Genomic DNA, 27920 nt, shown 5'->3' on the forward strand with positions numbered 1-27920 from the left:
GGTCAATAGTTTTAAGGTTTAAGTTTATAAAATAAATCTGTTTTTTTGGAGTTGATTTTGATATATTTAATCACTCTCAAGCAACGATGTTTAAAAAATCAAGCAAAACGTACTATTATTGTATCCAAAGAAAAATCGTGGTTTAACCTTAGATTTCATAATATGAATGAAAGACTATAAGGGAGCAAATAAATTAAGATGTTATATCAATATTTTCATATTCTTCTTATATTCAATTTGATCACTATCAACTTTGATTTTTTGACTTTGGGTTTCAGACATGGTCATAACTTCAGCGTAGATAAATGTACCAATTGCACCTGTGAAAACGAAACGTCAATTTGTAAAAGATATACTTGTCCAATATTAGATTGCGCACCCGATTTGCAGAAATCTGTTCCTGGAAGCTGCTGTAAGAAATGCGAAATTCCACAACTGTCAGGCGAATTCAATTCTGTTTGTTTCTACAACAACAATCTCTATCAGGCAAGTCAGTTAGCTATATTATATCTTCATAAAGTAATAGATCTCAATATTCCAGTGTAATTTTTACTGTCAACCAAATAATTTTTATGGTTAGGTTAGGTCACGAATTTTCTGGCTGCAGGCACATAATCTATTCATAGAAACCTCCCTTATTAACCCAGCTTACATTACAGGTGATTGTATGATTTGAAATCATTATAAAGCCCCCGAGTACTTCTCTACGTTATCTTCTGATAAAACAATTCGGTATGAATAGTTATTTATGCAACAAGTGAGCAAAGTAATACTTTTGTTCTCGAGTAGGACGGTTTGGCGTCAATTCCTGCGAGTGAAAAAAGTCACTTTACTCACGAGTTTCATACAAAAAATTTTCTACGTATTATTATTTTGTAATAGTAACATTAAAAACACAAATGTGAACATCATTAATTTGAAATGAAGAAGAAGTTACATTACTGTTGGTACTTGATTTGGAAACATTTAACGAGTTCAAAGAAATAACATCGTCTTTAGTTGTATTTGTACTTATAGGATTGTTGGTCGAACTAGTTGTTCCCGTTAAAATTTTGTTTTTTATTGAGTCGTCTACGTAATCCTCGGCAACTATGCTTTTTCAGTTGAATTATATCACCACCGGAATCCACTCATAGAGGCGCCGAAGAGCGTCGAAATGTATGCCCAGTACACAACACAACTTGAGTTTTGAATTTTCCATTTCTATACTGCACAAAGAAATGATCGGTTTTGACGTTTGTGGGTCGTTGGTTTTAATATTTTTTATAAATGTTCACAAAATTTAATCAAGTCAGACATTTCATCAATAGCAGTAAATCGACGTTGAACATGAGTTTTTGTATCAGATACTGTGATAATTAAAACATTTCCGGTATTATTAATATCGTTACACTTCATTTTATATAATTCCTCCCTCCGCAGACCTCTTGCCATTCCAAATATTAAAGCAACCTGAAAGATGTAACAAATAATATCTAAGCTTACATCAAAATTGTTTGCTGTCATACCTTATGCATGAGATAATGATCGTCTGGAGGTTGCAACAGAAACTTATTAATTTCTTCACGGGCAAATGTTATTTTTGAGTCTATAGCCAAATGATTTATTTTTCAAATAAGCAGATATCGAGAATATACTGATGTCTACGTTGTTATTCACCATTAGGGTGCCGTTTTGTTTTGAATAAGTCGACCAAAGTGTTGAAGACTTCCACATTTTAGATTTAGTTTCAAAGTAAGCTACTAACACTATTTCTGTGAAACTATTTTTGCCTTTTTTGGTACGCCACTTCATAAAAGAATTAATATTTCTTTAAATACTGTTCCCTGGATTTCCCAGGGAGAAGATTCATAGTCGCTACGGACGTAGAAAAAATATTTTCCCCAATTTGAAATATTCGTTTTTCCTTACCGCTACCAGTAGTCTTCATAGATTTCAATTTTAATTTGAATTGTACAGGTGATAACTTGTTCATTGAGTACGGTTTTTAAGGTTATATATTTACACTTGTGATTTACTCGATATTGTAGAGTAGTAAGATATGTAGAACATTGAGACCCTACTGGTATTATTTATGTAGCACACGTTAGTAGTATTCAATTTATTAAAAAAATGTAATTGGCAATTTTTGCAGCAGGTCTAATTTTTTTCTCATTCTTCATTTTAAAGTTTTGTATAAATCTTTCTCAGTCTATAGATTTCACTTCTTCCTGTTTATTTAATAAACATATTGTATATAATTCTCTTTTTTGCTAGGCAGGATGGTGAACAATGGAAATTAGACGCTTGTAAATCTTGCATATGTACGAGAGGAATGCCCAGTTGCGCTATTACTCGTTGCAACACTACATCAACGGCTTGCACTTACGGTACTAAATTTCAAAAAGTACCAGGAGAATGTTGTCCGCGATGTGTTGAAGGTGAGAAAATATTATAAAAATTGAATTAGTTTATAGTACTGTTAAAGAGAAAAACTTACAACAAAGTTGCCCTCGATGACAATCAGGAAATTGTTTATATGTCTACATTTGGACGACGGTATTTTTCTTATAATTTTTCCTGTACGATGCATAATGGTAATACCATGCGATCAAAATTGATCCATACAAACAAATTTATCACGTATTAATACAAATTTGTATAATTGCATTCAAAATAGGTTCCTTCAAAGCATGCTAGGCCTCAATTCAATTTTCCATACACTTTTTGTAAGCCTCAATTGAGATGGCCTTCAGTACGGTAAGCGAATTACTTCTTTTGACTTCAAAGGACTCATGGCGCACTCGCCAAAGTTGATTTTTGAGTTTGAAAAGAGAGAAAAAAGTAAAAGGAAGCTAAATCCTGCGAAAACGGTGGCTGAGCTAAGACTCTTGGTTCGTGTGTCACCAAAAAAAAATCAATAAGAATATGATAGCGCATTTATGTTAAAAATCCATTAATTGTTTTGTCCAGAAGGAATTGAGTATTGAGTTGATTACCGACGCCCTTAACGGTTTTTTCGATTTCGGCACATTTTTCAAGCGACATTCGCTAGATTGTTGGCTAGACTGTGATCATGAACTCAGTCGAGCTGAAGCAGAAGATATGTCCTCTGCTATCCCTCCGATGTCGATACAATGATTTTCGAACACCATTTTATCAACTGTTTTGATGTTATCGTCGTTAACACTGACGGATGGACGACTCGAATGAGGCCAGTTTTCGATAATTTCAAGCCCTCACTGAATGCTTTGTGTCGCTTAAATACTATGGCGATAAAGTACATTTACCGCAAAATTTTTGCATCCTAAACAAATAGCTCAAAAACTCAAAATAATTGAGATTTGCATACAAAAACAATTGTACCAAGTCTAGGACAAATTTAATCTCACTATGTATAACGAATATTCTTTTAATAGTTAATGCGAATACTTTTTTTAATTCCTAATCATGTTTTTATTCAAATTATTTTTCTCATTTTCAGTGGAAGGTGCCTGTATGGTATTCGGAGATCCCCATTACAAGACATTCGACGGAAAAATATATACCTTCAAAGGAATCGGGAAATATCAGCTAACGGCTGATTGCACTAACAACACGTTTTCGATAGGAGTAGCGAACGTCCTTGTAGATGGTAATTCATCATCCACAAAGAGGGTATCTGTGAAATATTTGAATACGAGACTGAATCTTCAGCAAAAAGGTAGAATCAAATTCAATGGAACAATCATATCTGCTCCGTTCAAAGTAGATGGTAAATTCAGACTCGAAACCAAAGAAGAGAATTCCGTTGATATTATACTGAGCAACGGCGTGAGGGTATTTTGGAATTTCAAAAGTTTTGTAGAAGTTATTGTTCCTGCTAATATGAAAAATAACGTCTGCGGTCTTTGCGGTAATTTTAACTATGATATACAAGATGATCTAACTTCTAAACCCGGTAAAGTACTATCTAATGGAGAAATTTCGACATTTGGTGCTTCCTGGTGTTTAAGCAGGAAAACAGAATGCGCTAAAAAATTGAAAAACCAAAAAAATAAGTCGACAAAGCTATTGAAGAAAAAGTCGTGCAAGTTCTTTAACAGCGATATCTTCTCAACTTGCAGATCTAAACTAAGTGTTCAACAATACTCCAGAGCTTGTAAAATGGATATGGATCACTGTAAAGGGCATAAATGTTATTGCGACAGTTTAATGGCTTATGCCAGAGAATGTGAAAGGCTCGGGGTGGATCTAATTTCTTGGCAAAAACATACACTGTGCGATTCAAGTAACCTTAAAAGTCGAAGAAGGAGACCGAAAAAGCTACACGGACATAATAGACACATACAAAACCAAGAAGCTTTATTGCTAAAACAGATGCCAAAATTTTTCAATAAAACGCGTAGCTCCAAAGGCGTACCTTTAACTTAACTTTTGTCTTTATACTACCTAGTCATTTTCAGTATTCTAGACTAGACCATTGTTTCCGAAATAATATGATCCCAAGGCAGAAGTATTAGAAGAATGATCAATGCTATCAAAATACCTATTAGACATTATTTACCAAGGAATATCAGCTTTCTCGAATAAGGGTTTTCTTAATGACTATAGATTCCCATGGTATTTGTAATTAAACCCAAGGAATATCTTGTTGATCTATTTATAATATGAAATTAGTTCGTTGTAGCCTTTTCCTAAATCTAAATACTATTCTATGATCCACTTATTTCTTTTTTTCTTCTCAAGTTTCTCCTACTTCTATTTTCGTTCCATAGACATTCTTAATCTTTAAATCTGCCGTTACCTTCTTTTCTTAGTTTGATCTGTCCACAATTGTAATTTTTCCAGTGTTTTTTCACTTCCCTTTTTCTGTAATTCTGCCTATATAATATTTTTATGAGTTTTACTCTGTCTTTACGATGATTTTTTTCACAGTTTTTTTCTGTTTCAACTAGTCCTCATAACTTTTCTCTTCGACAAAATTTTTTCTCATTTTTTTTATTCCAGCTTCATGGTTCTCCAATAGTTGTATCGCTGCCTCATATATTATAATCTTAATAATTTTTTTCAGGTATGATTCATATCTGAAGAAAGTTCCATATTCTTGTAGTATCATCTGATCAATCCTTCGTTATTACTGTCAATAAGAATCCTGAATACTTGTTAGTACTTTGAATTCGTTCCCTCTGATTGTACTTTATATTTGGATACAAACATAACTTTTGTTTTTACTTTATTTACTTTCACCTTCTTATGTTCAGCGTTATCCATCAATATCATGATATTTTTGAGCTCCTGATGTTCTCTGCGTAAGTTAGAATTTGTATTTGTTCTGTTGTCATCAGTTTTCTAAATAACTTTATCTAATAAAATATTAGAAAGTGTTGAAGACATCTAATTTAGCTGTTAGAATCAAACTTCTTTGTTTATCTTTCTTTTGTCATTAGTGTCGATTCTTCCATTGTTATGTCTGGTCTCCTTATATTACTCAGTGGTTCAATATTTTTTAAATGTTTCTATGTTTTTCCAAAAAGTGAAAAGGACACATAACTCGATGTTGTGGATAATGAGACGTTCGGCAATCATTTTGAAAATCAAGTAAAACTTATGACCCTCTTATTGAAATTGTTTCTCCATAGCCAATATCTAAAAAAGTCTTATAAAATTGATCTGGATAGCCTAGTGCTCTTCAGATCCAGATTATCATTAAAGATAAATACCTAACTAACTAACTTCGTAAAATTTTATTTACTTTAAAAACTTGACTAGTAACAGTCAATTGACTATGAGCCTTACCTAGTTCTTTTACCAAATATAAAAAATGTTTTGATGGTATTCTTACTTCTTTCATGGTATATGTGTTGAATTTTCGCAACAAATTATGAATATATTAATAAATGGATAACAAAAACTGGAAATAGAATATTTTATTAGATTCTTTTGTGGTATCTACCGAATGTTAAACTTTTTCATCATAAGAATGTTCGTTATTACATAATTCTCATTTGTGTTATTTCTACGTTTGCTAAATATGGAAGGAAACAGTGGGTGAAATTATGGATGAGAAGGATGATTAATAAAGGTACGATATCAATTTAAAATGAGTTTTTAATTATTGCAAAAGGCTACAATATAAAACTTCTCCTTATGTGAGCATGGTATCAAAATAAAATACTATGAAATTCTTCAATTACTTCTCGTATGAATCAAATATTGTGTACTAGTGGTGTAAACTACTCATTAATGATTAAATAAATAAAATATGTGTATTCATTGAAATTAATCTAAGAGGTACGCTGATTCCGGACTTGCCCAATATTATATTGAAAGATTTTGGTTACTTGAATGCGCGCTTCGTGTTTTCGCAAGAATATGTGACTCTACAGTTACCAGTGTTCAGCGTTTGAAATAAAAGACATTGTTAGCGTAATGTAGCTGGGGTTTTAGTTGAAATTTGAGATTTATGAACGTTGCTAAAGTCGTCTTCCAAGCTTCCAGTAATTAAATTAACGCTACTCGTACTATTTCACTTATTTATTAACATCTCAAATGTATTTATTGATCTTTTTTGACTTATTGATGTTCGCCCTGCTACAAGGTTCATCAAATATGATTTGAAGTATTATAAAATATAATTGTATATTTTTATGGTAGATATGGTACGTGTCACTCGACAAAAGTTTTGTATAGAATAATATTTTTAAATTGATGGATATTTTAATATTCATCTTTAGTTGCGCTTATCAATCAATTTGATGATAATCAAATCCATTTGGTACTTATTTTTTTGCATAGGTATGATTTATTCTGATAAATACCACGTTTTTTATTAAAAAATTATGTACTTTTTGATTATCATTTAATATTTTTATACTTTTCACATTTTCTTTTATATTTTGATCTCAGATTTTATTGAGAAATTATCTGACAATTTGTTATTGTCACAAAATAGTGCTTAGTTTATGCTTATTCTCAATTTGGTTTATGTTATTCTTATTTCTTATTCTGTATTTGATAATTGTGAGTTCGTTAATGTGAAGTACGTAAAGAAAAGAAATGTGATAAATTCATCTTTGTAATTCGACAAAAAGTGATAACTAGAAAAATTACTTTTATTTTCAATTATATTATAATAATTTGTAAATATTATTTGTTCTATTTTTCTATATAGTTTAGCAAATAAATTTGTAAATATGCAAATAGGTTGTGTAAGTGAGAATAGTGGATATAACTGTGACACGTGCCACAGTTTTATGTAATTAATCACAGTTAAATACATTCTTGGTAGTTATTTTTACATTTTGTGAAATATTTATTTATTGTTTTTGATAACTCAATTTTCAGGTAGAGTGAACTATCCTACAGTGAACAACTAATCTTTCGTATTGACATATCTGCCACATTTTCGAAATAAAAAGTTCTAAAAACAGTTTGATGAAGTGTTCGCTTCATTGGAATCAACTCAACACCCAATTCACTTCCAAAAACTTGAAACATAGTCATGTGGTCACACTGAACTAGTTAGTATGTACACGACCTTCAAACAGTATAACTAATAAAAGAACGTAACCAAAAAGATACAAGACGTGGCAGCGTTGTCGAGGAATTCTCGTCGAGATTGAATATGCGAGTCCCGTAACTACAAGATGGATGCCGTTGCAAGACGTTATATGTATAAATTGTTAGAAATTGTCCTTGCCAAAATCTGGAATAGATATCCTAATATTAGTATTCCTGGCAATTTCGTAGGCTATCTTTCTGCAATCTATGCTTGTTACTTGTTAATCAATTAAGGAAGATGTAAAAATTTTATTTAATGCTTAATTGTTCATCTGACTGCATCACCTAGTTTTTGTTGAATGAGCAAGACTAGTTCTTTTTTCTTAAATCATGATGTGTTAGATAAAGCATCTCTATAATTTGTTCTTCGAAATTTTTTCGAGCCATGCTAAAACAATTGAAAAAATATGGTAATACAAAGTGGTATGGGGCTGACTGTTAAATTTCCACCACATCAAATATAAATACAAAAAAAAATTCAGACGTTTTTTGTTGCTTTGCCGTTTCCTTCGACTAAAGTAATCTGCCACAAAGAAACTCAGAAAACGAACGACGTGGTAGTAAAATTCCTGTCAAATGCGCTGAATAATTTACTTGGAATGCGCTCCCCACAACATCTTAGAACAAACTGAAAGGTAATAATCGAAATGATGTTAATCGAAACAGAACGAAGAAATTGAAAATGATGTACTGTGTATCTTGGTTCACTGTGGGTCAGTTTAACTTATATATTTGTAATTATATGCTTACTAAATAGGTTATTTTTCCTATAAATTTTTAGTTTCATTCGTCTTTTCAAAAAATACCTGTCTATAACTTTATTTTTAACATTTAACTCGTTCGTTTCCATGTAATTTTGGAATTTATGATTTTAATTTACTTGATATTTGAGCAATGATGAACTTCAAACATTCCCCTAATTACCTTTCGTAAGGTATCATTAACAAATTGGTTATTTCATCATAATAATTGTTGATATAGACTTCTCGCCATATCTTACTGACCAGTACTTCAAGATATTCCCTATTGTCAATTTATGTTACATCTCTTATTTTTACTTGCGACAATTTTCTTTTAATAATCCAATCAATGTCAGAAATAATACGAATCATCTAAAAATTTATCAGAATAATTAATTTTCCAACAACAACTAAACCTAGAGTATATCTATGTGTTTTATTGTATTATACCAAAGACATTTATATTTTCAATTTCAAATTATTTTTTTATTGAATTGTTTCTTATTAAAAACAATTTATTTGTATATACGTTTTAGTATTTCATTGTTTTGTGCATGAAGATCTCTGTGTATTGGTAAGAAAAATAAAGTTAGTCATATGTTCACTTTTTATTTATCGTTTATCCAAAGACACTAAAATTTCCTAGTGAGTGTTGGCAAAAGAAAATGATTTGGAATCAAGTCCATCAGCCACAGAACGTTTTAATGTAATAATAGATCTAAAGTATGACGATTACCTATATTTAAAAGGAGGATGAGGTTTAAAGGTAGGGAATATTGCTGCATCAAAAGAAAATGTGATTGAGATCAGTATTAGAATTATCATTACAGATAAAGATTGATGTTTGTATGATATGCAGCTTGGCAAGATGGGCAAGATATATCCCATGGCTAGTTTTCCTTCTAAATATACTTGTTGCCTAAAATTTCGGAGTTTAGAGGTAAAGATACATTTGAAAATAGGTGTTATTTGAAAATCGTGAAGCCTTATTCCAGTGCTTCCACAAGGATATGTACATTTCATCATTTTTTGAATTATTTGCATCCTGTATATATGTTACAAAAAAATCCATTCAGTCCCTCAACCTAAATAAATGTCATACTCAAATTAATAATATGGTTTTAATGTCACATAAAATAAGACATTCGAATGTTTCGAGTCTCGTTTAAAGTGCTGATATGAGTCAGATATAATCTAAACTCCCAACTTTTTTTTATTTGAGTTCAAGCAGGAATGACTCTGTAAAATAGCAACATTGAATATTGTGACCAATATGTAAATACCTTTAAAGTTTTCGACAACTCTTGTATTTCTTCATTCATAATTTTTTTGAAATTTCTAAAGTTACTTTTGCTGCTGTTTTCGATATCTCTGGCGGAGTATTATCAAAATCGTCACTACTGTCATATTATCTATTATAAATTGGTATAGTTATGTCCTACTAAAGTAATATTTCATGGGAATTGCGATTTTTATCAAACCTCGAATGAAAACTACCATTAGTTTTCGTCGATTTTTATTGATTCTCCATATAAATGTATGTAGTGTGGACAAAGTACCGTGAGTAATAATATTTCTCACAGTATGAGTTATATGTGGTTTTCAAATTAAGTTAGCTATGAGAAAAACGTCACTTTTCATAGCATTTGTAGAAAAATAAATAGATTGAATAGATATTTGTTTAGATATGAAGAAAGAATTATAATAAATAGAAAAAATTGAAATTTTGAAGTTTCTCTTACTTTTTCTTTCCTTTCTGGACGTAGTTAGGACTGAATGTCTGACTTATAGCTCCAGGATTTTTTTCAGAAATTCAATCTATGAAAAAACGATTTTATATACATTTTTCCCATCTCCTTTTTCAATCTTTTTTACAAGTGGTTTTTAAGAGGAAATATTTGATATTTGTGAAATAAATCAAATGCATTCGTCACATTTATTACCCACAAATACATGGATTTTAGGTATAGAAATAATTTTAGAAAATTTCTCCACGCACACATTCCATTGAAAAATATTTATTGCATATATTTGATCCTTAATTAAAATGTTAAAATTCCCAGAATGTGTACGTAGGTTTAATGGCATATAAAACTTTATTCATCGACTAAAATTGTATAAAAAAACATAATTTTAAATATACCCATTTCTTAGTGCTTTTATTTAACAGTGTTTATACTAAGACATTCAAAATTCTTTCCAAGAAACAGTAACTGTATCCAAATGCAATTTTATTCGAATAGAAAAATATATATTGAAGCGCAGTCTTTCCTCTAAAACTTTTAAAATCCTACCAAAGGCAAAACTATAAAAAAAAATTGATAATAATTACAAAACTACAGTGCCTCAAATTGACATTCATCCATACTCAAGAAAACAACGAAACAAATCAAAAAATGGTATGTGAGTATAAAATTAAACTGCTTCCATTGTTGGATATACGCTGTATAAAAGCCCAAAAGGATTTGAAAAAGGATGTATAAAGAAATAGAGGCTCTATATAAACCTTGTTTATTGAAAGGCGGAGAATTAGAAAGATCGGTTTCCAACTATTGTGCTACAAAGAGAACCAATGGGCAAAGATAGAAGAAATTATCATGATTGTAATTATTTTAATAAAAATCGATAATCAGACTCACCACTACATGTAGATATAAAACGTAGATATTAACGAAAGTAGATAAAGATGTAGGAAAAGAACTGATGAATAATTGGAAGGAACTTCATAAAGAATGTTTATTTAGAGGTAGAGAGTTGAATGATTCAGATGTATTGAGAGCCTTAGAGAATTTCAGATGACAAACATTATATTACAGAGTAAATAAAAAATACTTTGGAAGAAGGTGTAAATAAAAAACGAAAATCAAATATGCAAAAAATTAGAAAAAAAGACTTTTTTGTATCATCATTGCGAATCGTATGGTAGATAAGGTTAGAAGATATTTGTAAACAAACGCAGCTCAACAAATTATAACAAAATGTTTTTAATAAAAATAAAGGAATTGAAAGCAATGAAAACATGCAATGCAAAGAAAAATGGAACTTGTTTTAGACAAAAAAAAATATTAATACGCAGTTAAGTATGATGATACTATACCAAAAAATATAACCAGGAAGGAGAGGTAGTAAAGACGATGTAAGGAATTAGAAGACATGTATATAAGATCGAATAATATAGGAAATATTGAAACAAAGAAAGAAAACAATGTGGTAAATATGTGAAAGACATGGAAAACACAGAATTTTCGAAACAGTGAGGAAACAATCTAAAAGTATTCTTACACCAAAAAACGATTAGTACAGGATCATACTCCGAACATAGACAACATAGAAGGGCGAGAAAACACGAAACTAAAGTTAAAATAACATGACAACAATAATAAATAAAAGAATACAAAAATAGTTGAATGCATATAGGTATAAAATGAGATTGAAAAAAAAAGTATGCCTATATAAACGAAGGAAAAGGAGAAGAAGATCATGAAGGGATCAAATAAAGTTTAACCGTATCAATAGATCCAAATGTTACCTAACAAAACGTCCATCATTATCTGAAAGAGAAATATGACTACAGTAAGAATATATTTTTGATATAGTTCGTGATATCAAGGTAAATATCAATTTGATCGATTTTAATACTAAGTCAGCTTCTATCAGAATTCTTGCCTATTCACTATTTGTTTGAAATTTATGATCTTCATGTTTTAATTCTAAATTGGTCAGATTAAAGAGTTATTTTAAATTCATAAATTGCGTAAATAAAAATATTAGAGTTTCATACGTTTAACAAGTAGTTGGAAAAGAAAGAATCGTTGAACCTGAGGTTATTAAAGTTATTACTTAGAATGCTTTATGAAATATGATTATAAATATAAATCTGTAACGAAGTAGAATGTAATATTTTTCTTTTGTAATAAATTGCATTGGTTAATTGCGGATTAGGTACATATATTCCGTTGAGAGTTTTATTCAAAATGAATAAATATTCTATAGAAATAAATACACAATTTAAAAAATTGTTCATTAAATAATAAAATTATGATTTTCACACTATATTTTCAAATAAAACTCTCAATAACAATAAACTTTCAAACTTATACGAACATTATTAAAATAATTAATTACGGCAATAACTCAACTAGTTCAAAAAACATTTCGAAATCAACAATTCATACACTACACACCCTACAACATTTAAAACTTGATAGACTAGAATTAGTTATAGAATTAGATATAGCAGATTTGACAGACAATGATACCGTTAAGTACGAAAGATTAATTTATTCATTGTATATTTAACGAAGATATATGAAATTAATTGATAATTTGTGAGACATTAATGATAGATGCATGTTGATTTATTTAAGGCGCATTCTCACGGATCGTTCTATTTTCAAAGATTTGAGTCGATTCTTAAATCGAGAGCAAATTGAATACGAAACGTTCGGATTGAGTCGATTTCTCACAAATATTAAATTCGATACGAAATATCGTCACAAGCGGAATCCAGAAACCGAGTATTATATATATAAAATGTTAGCGCAAAAGTTATGAATCGCTTCTAAACATACACAAGTCCAGAATGGCGATCCCTTACATACTCAAATCTGGGCGAAGGCCATCAGTCATGACAAAAGATACAAACTAACATTTTGGGCAGCAGCAGAAGAAGCAGTTGGCAAAAGAAAAGTCAGTACGTCGTCTACAAAAAAACCAAAAGTCCCTCAGGTTTACCAATCTAAAACTGCTTGTACAGAATAAAAGGAATATTGAAACCTGAAAACAGAAGTAAACGTGAGAGCATTGAAAGAAATTCTCAATCGAAATGCAGCATATTCTTGATGGAGCTCAAAGAAGAATATGGAATCGGATAAGTTCAAGGAAGAGACCAACTACAGAATATATTGCGGGTCAAATGTCTCCGAGTCAGTGGACAAAATACTTTAAGAACTTAGATGAACAAGATTATAGCAGCACACTAGAAAAGGAGACTGATACTTTCAAAATCAGCGAGGAAGAAGTTGAAACGGCGATCCCAAGGTTGAGAAGTCTTAAGGACCGGACAATATCAGCAACGAAATTATTTAGTATGTTGGTAACTCACTAATAAAGGATCTGACAGCATTATTTAACTTAACGATGTCTTCGGAGACAGTACTTAATGTATTAAGCCAGCATTAACATCTCTATTCATAAGAAAAGAAAAAATAAAGTTCCATAATGAAACTTCTAACAAGAATATTAACACAGTACTTCTCGCAAAATATAGAAATAAATGAAGATCCACAATAGACGAAATATTTATAATGGGACAAATTTTAGAAACAACTAGAGAGTATAATAAGTCGGCATTCGTATATTTTGCAGGTGACCTAATCCAGGGTACTCAAAGACGTTATTAGTATTTTACAGAAAAACTATTTTTATAGTTTTATAGTCTAATTTTATGCTACGCATTTAGCAGAAGACGAAAACAATCGACGAATGCTTTTCCAACTCAACTAAATGGCAGAACGGTTCAATATGAAGATATCTATCCCCAAGACGGAGTCTATGACAATAAGTAAAGACCCAGTACACTGAAAATTAGCGATAGACGATGAAATAATAGAACAAGTTATGAACTTGAACTATCTAGGAACTATAACATCAGCCACGAGGCTGCTAAAATATCCGGAAATTTTCGCGACGTTATATGGCGCAACAAATTCTTGTCCACCTGAAGCAAGCAAGACATAATAACTTGTTCGAATAACAGAGATGAAAATCCTTAGATCAATAGCCGGAGCAATCCTCTGGGACAAAAAACGCAGATCCAACATTAGACACTAGATAATAGTAAACAGATGAGTACGAAGAAGTACACGCTGAAAGAATGGGGGAACATCGGCTGGCGAAAAAAGCGTTGAAGGAAACGCCAACCACCAGAAGATCAGCAGGCAAACCTCCAAAGAGACGGGCCGAATCATGGATATCGACATCTCAAGATCAAGACTGAAGAAATTGGAGAATACAGTGCAAGCCTTAAAAAATTCAAGGAAGAAGTGTTTAATTTGGTTGGAACAAATGAAGTAGACAAACTACATATATTTTAAGCTATGATCTAACGGCTCAAATCATTCAATTCTGATAGATCTGTGATAATGCAACTTCATATAGAAAATCTATCGAAATATTTGAATATACAGAGATTCCAAAAAACTTATTTTAATAAAAAAAGACTTTTTATATATATAAGAAATTGCCATATCATATTTGATTAGTAAATGTTCTTATTCTTTGGGGATATTACCTTTAGAAGATGGTAAGTGAATTTTTTTAATCAAATGAATATATTATAAAAATATATTAAATCTCTATATGCATTTTCTTGGCCCCTTTGTATAACAAATATATTTTTAAAATTCCTTTTCAATTTTTCACAATTCTTTTTATATTAAAATTATCAAAAGGAAATTCATATCAACTCCGATTTCAACTTTAATTATTTCAAAGTGTTATTGTTGACCCATTTCTATTCATGAAGTAGTCTCCTTGACTGGATTTGAAATATTTATTGAAATTCCTTTCAGTCGCCTTATTTAACTGCTTTTTTAATAGAGAGCTACGTAGTGTTTAATATCTGTTTATTATATTTGTTCATTATTCACTGCTAGACATAAGCTTCTCATAAATCTTCCAGTTTTTTTTTGATTCCGTGCTAATTTTATCCATTTTTCATGGAATCGTTTCATATTATACTATCTGACAATCGAGTGTTTCTACTTCTTACCTCTACATTTGAAATTCTATTTCTAGGTAACAAGCACTTATATTGTTCATTGTGTTCTTTTTAAAGCATTCCTTATTCATTTCAAACAGTAAAACAAAATGGAGACTTTTCTCTTATGAGGATTTCAAATTCTAAGATATAGTGCAATTTTCCGAAGACTGCTTAATTCTTTTGCAAATTTCAGGTTCCATTGTCCATTCTCGAACGAATCTCGTAAGTATTTGTAGGGGTAGGCAGTTTTGTCAAGTACTATCAGATTCAGCTCGTTTCGTATCTTTTTTATTTTCTTTGAACTCATTCATGATTAGTATCAGATCCTTGGCGAAGCGCAGATTTAACGAACGGTTTATAGAATCTACTTTTATTGTCTTCTGAACTATTAGATCTAAATTTTTTGTTCTTCACTAGTGTAAATATTGAATAAGTCGACGATGCCTGTACCCTGATTATAACATCTGTAGAATAGTCGTTGGCTCGTATTTTCCATCAGCCAATCTTCTTTGTAGGATAACATGAATAGAAATTAAAATATCTTGAGGGACAAGTTGATTTTGTATTCCATTTTATTTTATGTTATTGTTAATTTCATATAATTTGCCAACAAGAAACTTAATTTTATTATTTTGTCCGATATCGAAATTTTTGATTTCTGTTTTAGATTTCATTTTTTGATACAGCAGTAATGCAATCATTTATTTATCGGAAAAAATGGAATATTTATATCAAATTTGCTCAAGACGATCCCCTCAAGAGCCTCCATTACTAATTATGCTATAAAACTTGATATGGATGCTCCCATAGTACAACCATCAATTTGTTTAGTTTCCAAATATGTTTTAGTTCTATAGTTTTGATAAATTTGTTTTGAAGTATGTTTGAATTTTCTCTATTTTTGTCCAATTTCGTTATTAATTTATGTTCCACGACATCTAACGATATAAATATATATTCGTCGGGAATGTTCATTTTTTTGAAAACCCACGTATTTTTGATGTAATTTTTATTTTGTGAAAAAAATTTTTCTAAATATTTCTCAAATAATTCGATAATGGGGTGAAACTAGTTTGAATACTTGAAACAATTGGTCGAAGAGATATGTCAGGTTTTTTGAATGGAATTGGTGTTGCTTTAATAGCTTCAATTGAAAAAAAAAATGGAAAAGAAAGATGTACTTGAATGAAATTGATTTTTTCGAATAACAAAAAATAACCAAGTGCACATAAATTTGTTGAATGTATTTGTATATTAAAATTCGTTGTCAATATTGTCTTAATACCTAATCTAATTTTTTATCGAAAACTCTATCATTAATTATGTCTCACAAATCTTGATATGTGTTTTTTTTTTAATTTTCTAAGGTATATTGTTCAAAGCAAAAAATTATTCTACTCAATTAGATTAGTTTTTGTTCATCCTAAATATAATATTTACAAAAAATATATATATTCATCACATTTTGATATGTGTCGAAATCATTTGATATGTACTTTTTTGTCAAGCAAATTATATTGCATGACTTACGAATAAAATGAATATAATTCACATTTCCTGTAGCTGATATTTGATATTCTAAATTGGAAGAACAAAAAAATTCATCTACAGTTTGGTGAACAACGTGAAGAGTCCAACGAACTAAAAATACATTTTTCAGTTACATTTTAGGTACATGGAATTATTGGAAATTAAGCAGAGGAAAATACGTACGCATATCAAACTTTCTGGATCTGTGCTTTTAACTGGATGACACTCCAATGAACTATGGGCAATTATGGAACTGTCATACCGTGTCCATAAATCATTCCATCAACATCATGTTCAACATAATTGGTTCAATGTAATTTGATAGCTGCTTTAATTGCAGTATCATCGTATCCGTTGTTGTACTTCAGCTTTTCGACTATTTGGGAATACGTTCACTTCAGTAACTATGAAAGAACTCGAAACGGACCTAAACGACAGTTAAAGTGATCATAAAGCGGTGCAAAGAATGAGCGCAAATATGACGTACTCTTGACCTTCGTATATCAGATGATTGAGCGCTTTCCATCTTTGACCAACATCTTGTTTTCGAATCAAGCTAATTTTGACTTTATCGACACGTCAACAAGCAAATTTGACTCTATTGGAGAGCAACAAATCCATAATTCAAACATAAGGAATACATACATTCCCCTAAAGTTACCGTATCGACTGCGATGTCACCACTAAGAATAGGCATTTACTTTTTTTAAGATGAAATGAGACGAACGGTTCTTCTTCTTAGTCCTGTAGTTCCCAACTTTTCATCCTTGAGATGTTGATGTCCATGAATCCATACAACTTTTTGGAGGTCTTCCTAAAGGTCGTCGTGTCTCTGGTTTACCGCCTGTGGTTGGTTGCTGGATGGTTAGAGTAGCCTGCTGACTGCCACTGCCGCTCCCAAGCCCGGGTAAAGGAGGAGGGTTGTCAGGTGAAGCCAGCAACCTGCCGGAAGTGAAAAGAATTTATCTGCTCACAGATCCAACGATCAGCCTCGGAATAGACGCACAGTTACAGTAAATTAATTTTGTGCAGGTGTTAGATGACTCCTGAACTGTAAAACTTTAATGGTTATAACCAAAAACCATGGTTCCAGCAAGACGGAGCAGCTTCACACAAACCCAATAGATCTTTGCTACGAGTTCGTGAAATTCCTGGCAAATTGATTTGGTCTCCGCGTGGTCCCGACTTAACACCTATGGTCTTTCCCAGTTGGGGTTTGTCAAATCTTAGTTTACACTAACAAACCGATAATGTTATTCCCTAAAAATAAATTCCCAAGCAATGTATTTTAGTATGTAACGTTTTTTCAATAAAATCCCTACCGTTTTTTGATACATGATGTAATGGAGCTAGGGCTCAGCGGTTTGAGAAGCTAAATATTCAGAACGAAACAGGAGAATAAACAAATATTTCCGTAATTCACTTTCAATCTCTGGAGAGTATAACTTATCGAAAAACGTGACAATAAATAATAAATGTATGCTATGAAAACGATTATTTGAATTTGTACAGTAGATGAGGTATATTCATTTTCATTCGAAATCTATGTCATTTCTTCTTATATTAACCTAAATTATCCTAAATTTACTCTGAAATAACAACATTATGGCATCTGTTGATATGCATTGTTCCTTCACTCTACTAAAAAAGTGTGAATTCAATAAACTAATCGAAAGTGTTGCCTAAATCACTTAGGTACCTACTATTGCTCATTTTTCATAGGTAACTATCAATTATTTCAACTACAAACAATAATTATTCGAGTTAGTGTACTTAAAAAAACAATTCAACACAACAAAATATTCAGTTTTGATATTTTTTCATTCATTTAGTGTATTAAAATATGATATGATGAAATATCTATATTGGAAATCATCATGAAACATTCCAAAGCACTGTTATGTAATTTTAAACTTGTTCTTGTTGCTACACCTTCATCAAAGGCCCATAATTAATTTTTTACGCATAGAAAATCTAGAAAATTTGATTATTACAAATCTAGAAAACCCATATTCTAATTTACGTAATGTTTCATTTTCCAAATAGAATTAAAAGGGACAATTCTATATCTGCGGGTATTAACTTATTAGAATTATTACTCTGAAAAAAAATTCAATTGCTTAAAATCCTCAAAATTAAAAATTAAAATCTTGTAATAATTGAAAAAACATAAGCAAAAAGCAATTAGCTCACATTGTGCTACCCAAAATGTTAAATAATTTTTTGTCACATGTTAGTTATTTGAAAAAAGGATTAGGAAATGATATTCGTGAATTTCATAATGAGAATTCTCACTTTTTAAAGCAAGATTTCTTTTATCATTGTGCGAAATAATTCCATCAAAAAATAAACCAACTTCTCACAAGTCATCTATATAAAACACAACGTGTAGAGATTTTGGTGAATGCGAACTAAAATAGTCGTTAACCAATCGAATATTTGATTCGTCCCAGCATATTTTAAACGCGTTGAATCATAAAGTTCACAAATTAGTTCAAAACGCAATGGTATAGTCAAAGATCAGTATCACATGTAACAAAAACAGAAAAATTATAATAATTCCGATCATCTAATTTTTATTTTCATGTCAAAAGCAAGCACAACCCTATTGCACTCGAGTGTTGCTTGCCATGTGGAGGTGCCTATGGATATTGATCTTACTTCTGTAGGCTGTAGAAATCGAGATAGAGGTGCTTTGTTCCATGATTCCACAGGCCTGTACATCTCCAAAGAAAGAAGTTCCAATAAATTGACGTTCTGGTCATCTACAGGCGAACTCGGTGTCCATGAGCCACGTCTGCCTGTCAAGTAGATCTTGCAAATACTGCTCTAAGAGGGATCATATTGATTGAAGAGCATCTGCCGTAGTAATATCAGTAAAACAGAGTTAGATCAGTGAAAGAATATAAAATTAATAAGAACACGATCCACAATGAATTCTCTTTTCTGATAGAACTTTATTCTACATAAATGGTCCAGTGAAACATCAAAATTACAAGTATGGGAATCATAAGGATCATCTCTGAATAATTGAGGGACAAAGGAGAAACAAGTATCTTAAATCATCAGCCTTAAACCATCAGCACAAAGGCCTACTGACAGCTCTATCCTACTCAACTTGAAATTACCAGACGTGGGAAAAACCGATCAGGAACTTTGTCTTGAAAATAATCAGGCAAACCCTGAGGCTTGCTCAAGTATTAGAACCGTACCCTTTTGAATGCTGGGTAACTCCAGCTCATCCGTGTTACCTATAGAATAGATATGGCGTCTAAATTACTGTGCCTATTCAAAGGTCCTGTCACCAATCAAACTTCGCACCTATTGAAGTTTAAATTGGTTTGCAATAGACCTATCTAAGAGTCTGTTCCTTAGTTTGCCTCATGCTAGATATTTCTATACATTTCCGTAGAATTTGCTTCGCAATCAGACCGTTTAGAGCAGCAATTTTGACTACACCAAGAATTGGTTTTGGTTCATTTGCCAATCCCAAACTGGATGAAATCCCAAATGAACTGTATCTTGAACCAGTTTTTGTAAAAATTTGTTACACATTGAGATTACTGCGTTTCCATGGCGTCGATTGAGTATCGCGCGTCCACATTTCAATACAGCGGATACCTCGACTTGAAAGACGGTAGCATGTTCCCCTAACGATAGAAATTCGCTTATTTTGGGGTGTTCTCCATATGTGTTTGCTCCGGTCTAACCACTCATTATAGTGAAGCCATCTATGTACCAGGTGACTTCCTTATTGGTTCTTTGTTACCAAGGAAATTGAATAGAAGATGGCGTTATTTATCTTTTTTGGAATATAAACCAACACCTGTTTTCCAAATCTAGTTTCAATAACATTAGAGCTGTTCGCCAACCTTGAAATTACCACTTCTCTTCTATATTGATAACATTACTGGACTTTAGGAATTTAATCTGACAAGAAGTGAGTTTATTTTTGTTTACTTCCAAATGCACGTGGTTTTGTCAAAATTTAATAAAACTAAGCTTGTACAAAAAAAGTTTGATATTGGTGAAAAAGGTACTAAAATGGCAATCAATTACATTGAAAATTAAAATTATATTAGTGAATAATGTTGTGTATCTGCCTAATGTCTTTTAATAGTTATAGACCAAACAATAATTCTGTTGTTTAAATTAACACATCACAGTTTCATTAAAATGACTGAATTTAAGCTGTTCAAATGGAATTGGTTTGAAATTGTTTTGTTAATACTAGATGAATATGTCTAGAGTTTTTATCTATATTGTTTGACATTTGAGGTAAGTTAAATCTTCTAGAATAGTGATTCCCAATGTAGTCTGAGTGAACCGCCGGAAGTCAAAGAAAGATTCGTTATGGGTCTACCTAAATTTCCATCGTCAGCTCCGAAATTTCACATTTCAGTAGAAATGTAAAAGAGGTCCACCGATATCAATGAACTTTTGATAAAGGTCTACGAGGATAAAGTGTCAAATTCAACTACAGTTTAACAGTAAATAGAATGAAAAAATATCTTCTTATTCAGTTCCAATGTGGATTACAAACTTAAAAAACCAAATAAGGCACTGATCAATATGATCCAACTCAAAAACCCAAGTACACGTTTATTATCTGTTATCTTATACATATAATAGAATTAATCTAAATATAATTCGTAGGTTTCTTTTGTTTTTGCGTGTTTCATGATATGTATAAGTTGGAATTTCCTTTGAAAAATTTGATATGTATAGAAGTTTGTGTGAGAAAAAAATCATGTGCTTCAAAACTTATCGTTTTTTTATTACTTAGCGTTATAAGATACGTGGATGTTATCACAGTGTATTTTCATTTCTACTTTGTGCCGTTCCCTTACTACAATAATAGTGATACCAGTTCTGAAGCAAATGATAAACTGCAACGTGAAAAAAAATGGCAACGTTGGCGTTATCATCAAAATATTTGACAATAATGGATTTATCATATATTTTTGTAATGTTTAATTAATTTAAACTCATTTAAAATGTTTATAGTCACTCTGAATTCCCATAATAATTTATTTTCGCACGATTTCGACTGTTGTTTGAACAAAAAGTACTGCTTCCTCAATTTGAACTCAATTTAAAAAGTTTATACTTATTATTCATCTCCTTATTAATTTATTTAATCTATATAATTACCTAGTTAATTACTAATATATTCTATAGTGGCAACACTACTTCTAGTTCTTTGTGATTATATTAATTCCAAATTTCTTCACCCGCCGAGTAATTATATGAAGGAGTATTACTGGTATCTTTCACATTAGGGTGGCTTCAAGGATTACCTGAGTTCGTGATTTCTATTTTAGTAATTTTTGTTCAATCGCCATGTACTAAAATGTACAATGGAATTAAAAGTGATACAGTTAAATATTGTTAAGAAATCCCATACTTTAATAGGCTTTGATGCTGCTTGATGGAATATTTCGAATGTGAGCATTTTGGCTAATGTATCAGGTTTCTTCAGAAAAGAACCTTCGAAATGGGTTGTCTCCACATACACGACAGGTGGAGAATCGGAACAGTGGAAATATAGAATTTAAAACGGTGTAAAAAATGCTTAAGGCTATACCTACTTCGGAATTGTGTTTATTTTGCGATTTTAAGATCGTATAGTCCATATAACGAGGTCTAAGATGTCTAAAATTCAGGTTTTTCTCATGATATACACCATAAAATGAAGAAAATATCTTATATTTAGGTTAGGTTGGGTGGAATTCACTTTAGCTTGGATAAGATTAGGTTTACTCAAGCTTATGTTGAATTATCTTCATTGGCCAATAACTCAGAAAAAAGTTTTTTTTTACATCGAATTTCATGATATAATTAGCGGAACTGAAGTTGAAAAATCCGCTTCCGGCTTCTGGGACCTCTATATTTTGAACATAAATGGAAATGGAAAATATACCATTCACGCTCGTTTCAGGATAAATTTTGAGTATAAATTTCATTATGATGAGTGAATTCAAAATAATCTTAACATCAGAACACTTCTAATGACTCACAAACTGATGGAAAACTCCGAAATTAGCCTTCATGATTTAAGCCTCCCCAATATTCTTGAGTACATAGTACCAGAACACTTAGAAATACCTATTTGATAACAATAATTCGATATATATTCTGAAATTTGAAGAAGCTAGCAAAACAATTAGTAAGATTGACGAGAAATAATAAGAAGTTGGAAAACCCTGTGGAGAAAATGCCCATAGTCAATAATATGGTAGGGAAGCCAGTGTTCATCATGAACTCATTCAATTATGATATAGGATTAAGTCCATTATCTTATCGTTTTTTATGTTAAGGTGTCCAAAAACAGAAATCAATTATTCTATATTCGTTTCTATCTAATTGTTCATTTGAAATCATCATCTAGATTTTTATATTCAAGACCTTTTAAACAGCAAAAAATTTGAGTTAATGGATGTTATTTACTGAAAATATTGTTCTTAAATGTTACCTTTGCAAATGAAATATTTCATGTTGATTGATTGATTATAATAAATTTGTTATTGTCAAATATTTTGGAAAAGAATCATGACAACTGTATCTGAAGCTTGTTATCTAAATAATATTTCAAGAATAGTGATATTTTATGGCTCAATAGATTTATATAGCAGCTTCAAATATTTTCGTCAAATGGTGGTAAAAATAATGAATATCATCAATCACTGGTACTCCATAATTAGTTCTACTACCGTAATTGAGCAAATTAATTAAACAATTGATATAATGCTGGTCTTGGTACAAGGAATTATCACGATCTTAGGTCCGTATCATGACATAAGATTTTTATTTTCCTCAAATATATATATCAAACAAATTCAAGACGTCGTTCACATCGCGGATTTGACAATTTTTTATGAAAATGAAAAGTTTACAATATATGTTTAAATGAGTTTTATATTATTGAATGACTGTAATGTTTTACCGTCATCGCAAATTTTGATCAATCCTGAGTTAATTTGTACGCCTACCTTTATTTTGATGCCAAATTAAAAAATAACTTGTCACGCGGGCTTAGAAACTGATGGAAGTATTATGTAATTAAGACTTATACTATCACACATTGTACTTTGAAATATTTTGTCTGAAGTAAATGTATTTTTTTCATATTCTGCTTTTTTTCGTAGATTTTAAATTACATCTAAATTAGTATGGAAGAAGGGATTTTTATAAGGAAATTCTAATTAAAGTTGAGCATACAATAAATAAAGGTACATTCGGATTCTATATATAATTTATCAATAATCATCTAAATCATCATCAAAGCTATAATGTTTTCTGCTCCTGATTTTTCGCTGGCTTCGTTATTTTTTTTATTACTAAGAATTTAAACAGTGCAGATTGAGGCATTGGAATCAACCAATAAAAGGGGTGATTATTTGCGTGCAGTAGGCAGATTGATACTACGGAATCAGATCAATTCTTACCAATGAACGAAATACCACTTTATCCTCACCCCTATCTTGATAATGACTTCAAAGTGGGAGCCGAAACATCAAGAATTTTCAAAATTCCAACGCGGTTTATCCCATGAACCTAGTTCTTTTGTTCCTAACCCTGATTGTCGAAACCTTTCCTAACATTCGAATTTTTTATATACCCTAATACTCGTCAATTCTCACTCAAAGTTCAATATATCTTTATAAAATTCAATCAAAACGACAAGTAGGAAGTGATAATAAAGTTCTAATCGTTGAAGTTTAAAAAAAATTGTCTTTTCATTATATTGAAAGAATATTTCACTGAAATTGATTCCGAAGATATATCTCTTCACGAAAATATTCCACATTCAATTAATTAAGCTTAATAGAATAATCTTATCACAGATTTACGATTATCAAGATCTGAAGCTTAACTTTTTGGATGTCGATTCTAATAATGCAATTTGTTAACAGTACAGAAGTAAATTTAACTCAGAATTTTTCAAAATGCAACGGAATACTGTTATTTTACTTTATATCGGGACTTGCAATGAATTAAAACTATGATGGCGTTAATTCGTTGATTCTATGAAAAATAGGTAAAACAGTTTTATTGCATAATTTTCCAATAAGAGATGTTAGTTTGAACAGACCGCTATTTCGGTAAATGTCAATTTTGAAGCTGTCATTTTTTGACATTTGACAAGTAGAAACTACGCCATTAATGAAAATGGAACGATACACGCTTCAATAACGCGTTGTAATTATTAAAATTCACTATAAAAATGGCGAAAGTTTGGCAGAGACGGTTCGTAAAACTAAAACATTTTTGGGTCGACGTGAAGCACCTTCTCGGACCGCAATACAGAAATTGGTGGAAAAATTTGAGCTGTTGGGACAAGTTAGTGATGTGAAGAATAAAACCCGTACACATCGCTCAAGAACAACTGAGAATATTGCTGCTGTAGCCCAAAGTGTTGAAGAAATCCCAGGTTTGTCCATTCCTCGTCGTTCTTTGGAATTAGCCATTCCACAAACGTCATTACACCGTATTTTGCATAAAGACTAGGGTCTTAATGCCTATAAAGTTCAGTTAACACAAGAACTCAAGCCGGCCGATCATCAACAACGTCGTGTCTTTGCTGATTGGGTCCTTGAAATGCATGAAAATAATCCGGAATTACTCCAAGAGTTATTGTTGAAAATCCTCTCCATTCTCAACGCGTGACTGTTTGGTGCGGTTTATGGTCTGGCGGTGTCATTGGACCTTACTTTTTCGAAAATGAGGCTCGAGCAACAGTTACGGTGAATGAATTGCGCTATCGAGAGATGATTAATGATTTTTTATGGCCGGAATTGGATGGTATTGATTTGGACAACGTTTACTTTCAACCACACAAGCAACGAAACCATCGATCTTTTACGGGAAAATTTCCGGACCGTGTTATCACAATTGGCCACCGAGATCTTGTGATTTAACACCTTGCGACTTTTTCCTTTGGGGCCACGTGAGAGATAAGGTCTACGCCAACAGTCCAGCATCGATTCAAGACCTCAAAGATGGAATTCGTGAGGCTATCGAGGACATAGGGCAGCCGCTTAACAATTTGGTTACGGAAAATTTCATGAAAAGGATATGGTCCTGTAAGCGCAGTCGTGGCGGCCATTTGGCTGATGTTGTGTTCCATTATTAACGGCATACCTTCCTCTTTATAATGAAATAAACATCCGATCATTTATCTCAAAAAATGGCGTTTTTCTTTGAATATCAAAATAACACCTCTTATTGGAGAACCCCTTATAACATATGCCAAAAAGACGAGTAGTAAATTGTAGATAGCTAAGAATCAATGTGAACGTTAATAGAATTAATAAAGTACGAAAAACATCAATGGAAAGTGAACAAAGACCTCAAAGTTAACGGGGTGTAATTAGTTCACATGGTTGATTTACTGAATACTTTTGTATTTTTTGCTCTTCCACCAGGGCCAAAAAATGTCATTGTGTAAGTAAATAATGACTTTTACCAATATACTTCAGGCAAATGTAACTACAAATATAAATTTTTGGTAGATTCAAAAAGCATTATTCTAATTCTTTCATACATTAAATTGGGATTTCGATAATATTTGTCAAAGGGATAAACACGAATAGTGATGTATTTAGGTATTTGCAAACAATCTTTCCAAATATTACAGAAAGGAAAAGTAAAAGAATATTTATTCGTCCACAGATCCTCAATATTAGTTTTGAAAGTTCCTTATCTGTCAAAGAAAAAATGCTTGAAAGTCATTCAAGAAGACACAGATTTTAACAAATAAAAAGATTATGATACTATGAAGATGTGGTTTGACCTATAGAAAAACTTCCAATTTTCAACAGAAAATTCAAAATTCATTTTCTGCACTCACATGTGAATTTTTCCCCTCATAATTTAGTATAATTGATTAAGAGGAGGTATTTGAAGATTCTTGAACGTCATAAGTCATTTTGAAAACTATGAAAAGGGAGCCAAAATGTGTCATAATCAATTATTTTATTATTGTTTACACTATAATTACCAAGTTTTATAAATAATGAAGAATTTCTAGAAACGGACGTGACAGAATTTTTTTATTATGATGTCTGACTAACTATAACCTAAAAAACAATAATTGATAACTTTCGATTCGTTTCTATAGCATAAAAACCACAGAAACTAGTGTAATATAAATTTTAGTAGTTCATTAATTTGATACTTTATCAAAATAGTTGATATTTCTCGACTCCGCATCTATAAAAGTTTATAATCGATTTAACCTCTTGGTTAACTGTAATCTCTTAAACTTCAGTAACAAACTTCTTTATGCATGTTTAAGTGGGGATTATGTTCCTTTGGGAAATATGGAAATATGATCTGTTAAGTTATTCAAAAAGCGAGCATGAAATAGTTTATTATCATCGAGAGAGCTTTTAAAAATATGGAGCGAATAAACAACATTGCAAAAAAAATAAAAAGTTTTTGATAGAATTAGCTTCATCTTAGACGGAACAACATATTGATGTTATTTTTCTATACATTATTCATATTTTCACTTATTCCTTTTTTGTTTTTACACGATAAAAATAATTTCGATAGATTGACGTCCGTTATAATCCTTTGGATGATGTATATAGTCATAAATATTGAACCAAGACCAGGTTTTAAATGTTTTGGTTTCAATTTGTTTGTTAATCAAGGCAAAATTTAACAAACTGAAATAGTGATATAAAAATACTCTTATGTCTCAGATAGTACTCATTATTTGTTGATAGGCCACATTTTAGAAGGGAATTTATTGATAAATTACTCAAAATACTATTCCTAGTACTAAATTTTTTAGTAATAAAACATATATTAGATTTTAACTAATACCATTAATTTTCGTAATCTTGTGGAAACCAATATAAAAATGCAAATTTTAAATAAAAACACTGTGAAATTTCACCTTGATTAGTCTCAATATTTGATGGATCACAATTTTAATTAACCTAAAAACTAAATCAACATTATTCCTCTGGCCATCCGAGGTCTTCTCCGACAAGCTCATAAAATTTTTGGTTATGTTCCCCAAAATATTTTCTAAGTTTCGATATAACTTCAGGATCTACTCTTGGGTGTTTCCTTCCTTTTGTTTCTCGCAGGCATCTATAAAACATACGAAGTTTTATATTCGGAGTATTTTCAAAGTAATCTGAAAGATTGTTGCGGATGATTCGCTATTTAATGTCGAAAAGAAAACTTCTTAGGAATGTGTGATAAATATTTATGTTAATCAGTTGGAGTCGTGGAATTTTCTTGAGTAAACGAAGTAAGTCATATTTATTCCAATAAAAACAATAAAATTCTGATAAATATAGAAAAACAAATTGAAAGTATTTGTCAGATCAGCTATTCACAATATG

General features: G+C 31.1%; 2 protein-coding genes across 3 annotated transcripts in view; one reads left to right on the plus strand and one right to left on the minus strand.

Annotated features, from left to right (window-relative positions):
* LOC130891507 (BMP-binding endothelial regulator protein-like) overlaps positions 1-8865 on the plus strand; it is a 117753-nt gene extending 108888 nt beyond the window's left edge. For both annotated transcript variants that reach the window (XM_057796305.1, XM_057796306.1), the window contains 3 exons: positions 279-486; positions 2261-2420; positions 3464-8865. In XM_057796305.1, coding sequence (XP_057652288.1) covers positions 279-486; positions 2261-2420; positions 3464-4392 — 1297 coding nt within the window. In that variant the 3' untranslated portion in view covers positions 4393-8865. The remainder of the gene's footprint in view (positions 1-278; positions 487-2260; positions 2421-3463) is intronic.
* A 3438-nt stretch (positions 8866-12303) lies between these two features.
* Positions 12304-27920, minus strand: part of LOC130891808 (heparan sulfate glucosamine 3-O-sulfotransferase 1) — a 111814-nt gene continuing 96197 nt past the window's right edge. The window contains exon 6 of the mRNA XM_057796787.1: positions 12304-27663. Within this exon, the coding sequence (XP_057652770.1) occupies positions 27525-27663 (139 nt within the window). The 3' untranslated portion in view covers positions 12304-27524. The remainder of the gene's footprint in view (positions 27664-27920) is intronic.

Source organism: Diorhabda carinulata, chromosome 3 (assembly GCF_026250575.1).
Source record: "Diorhabda carinulata isolate Delta chromosome 3, icDioCari1.1, whole genome shotgun sequence".
NCBI lineage: Eukaryota > Metazoa > Arthropoda > Insecta > Coleoptera > Chrysomelidae > Diorhabda > Diorhabda carinulata.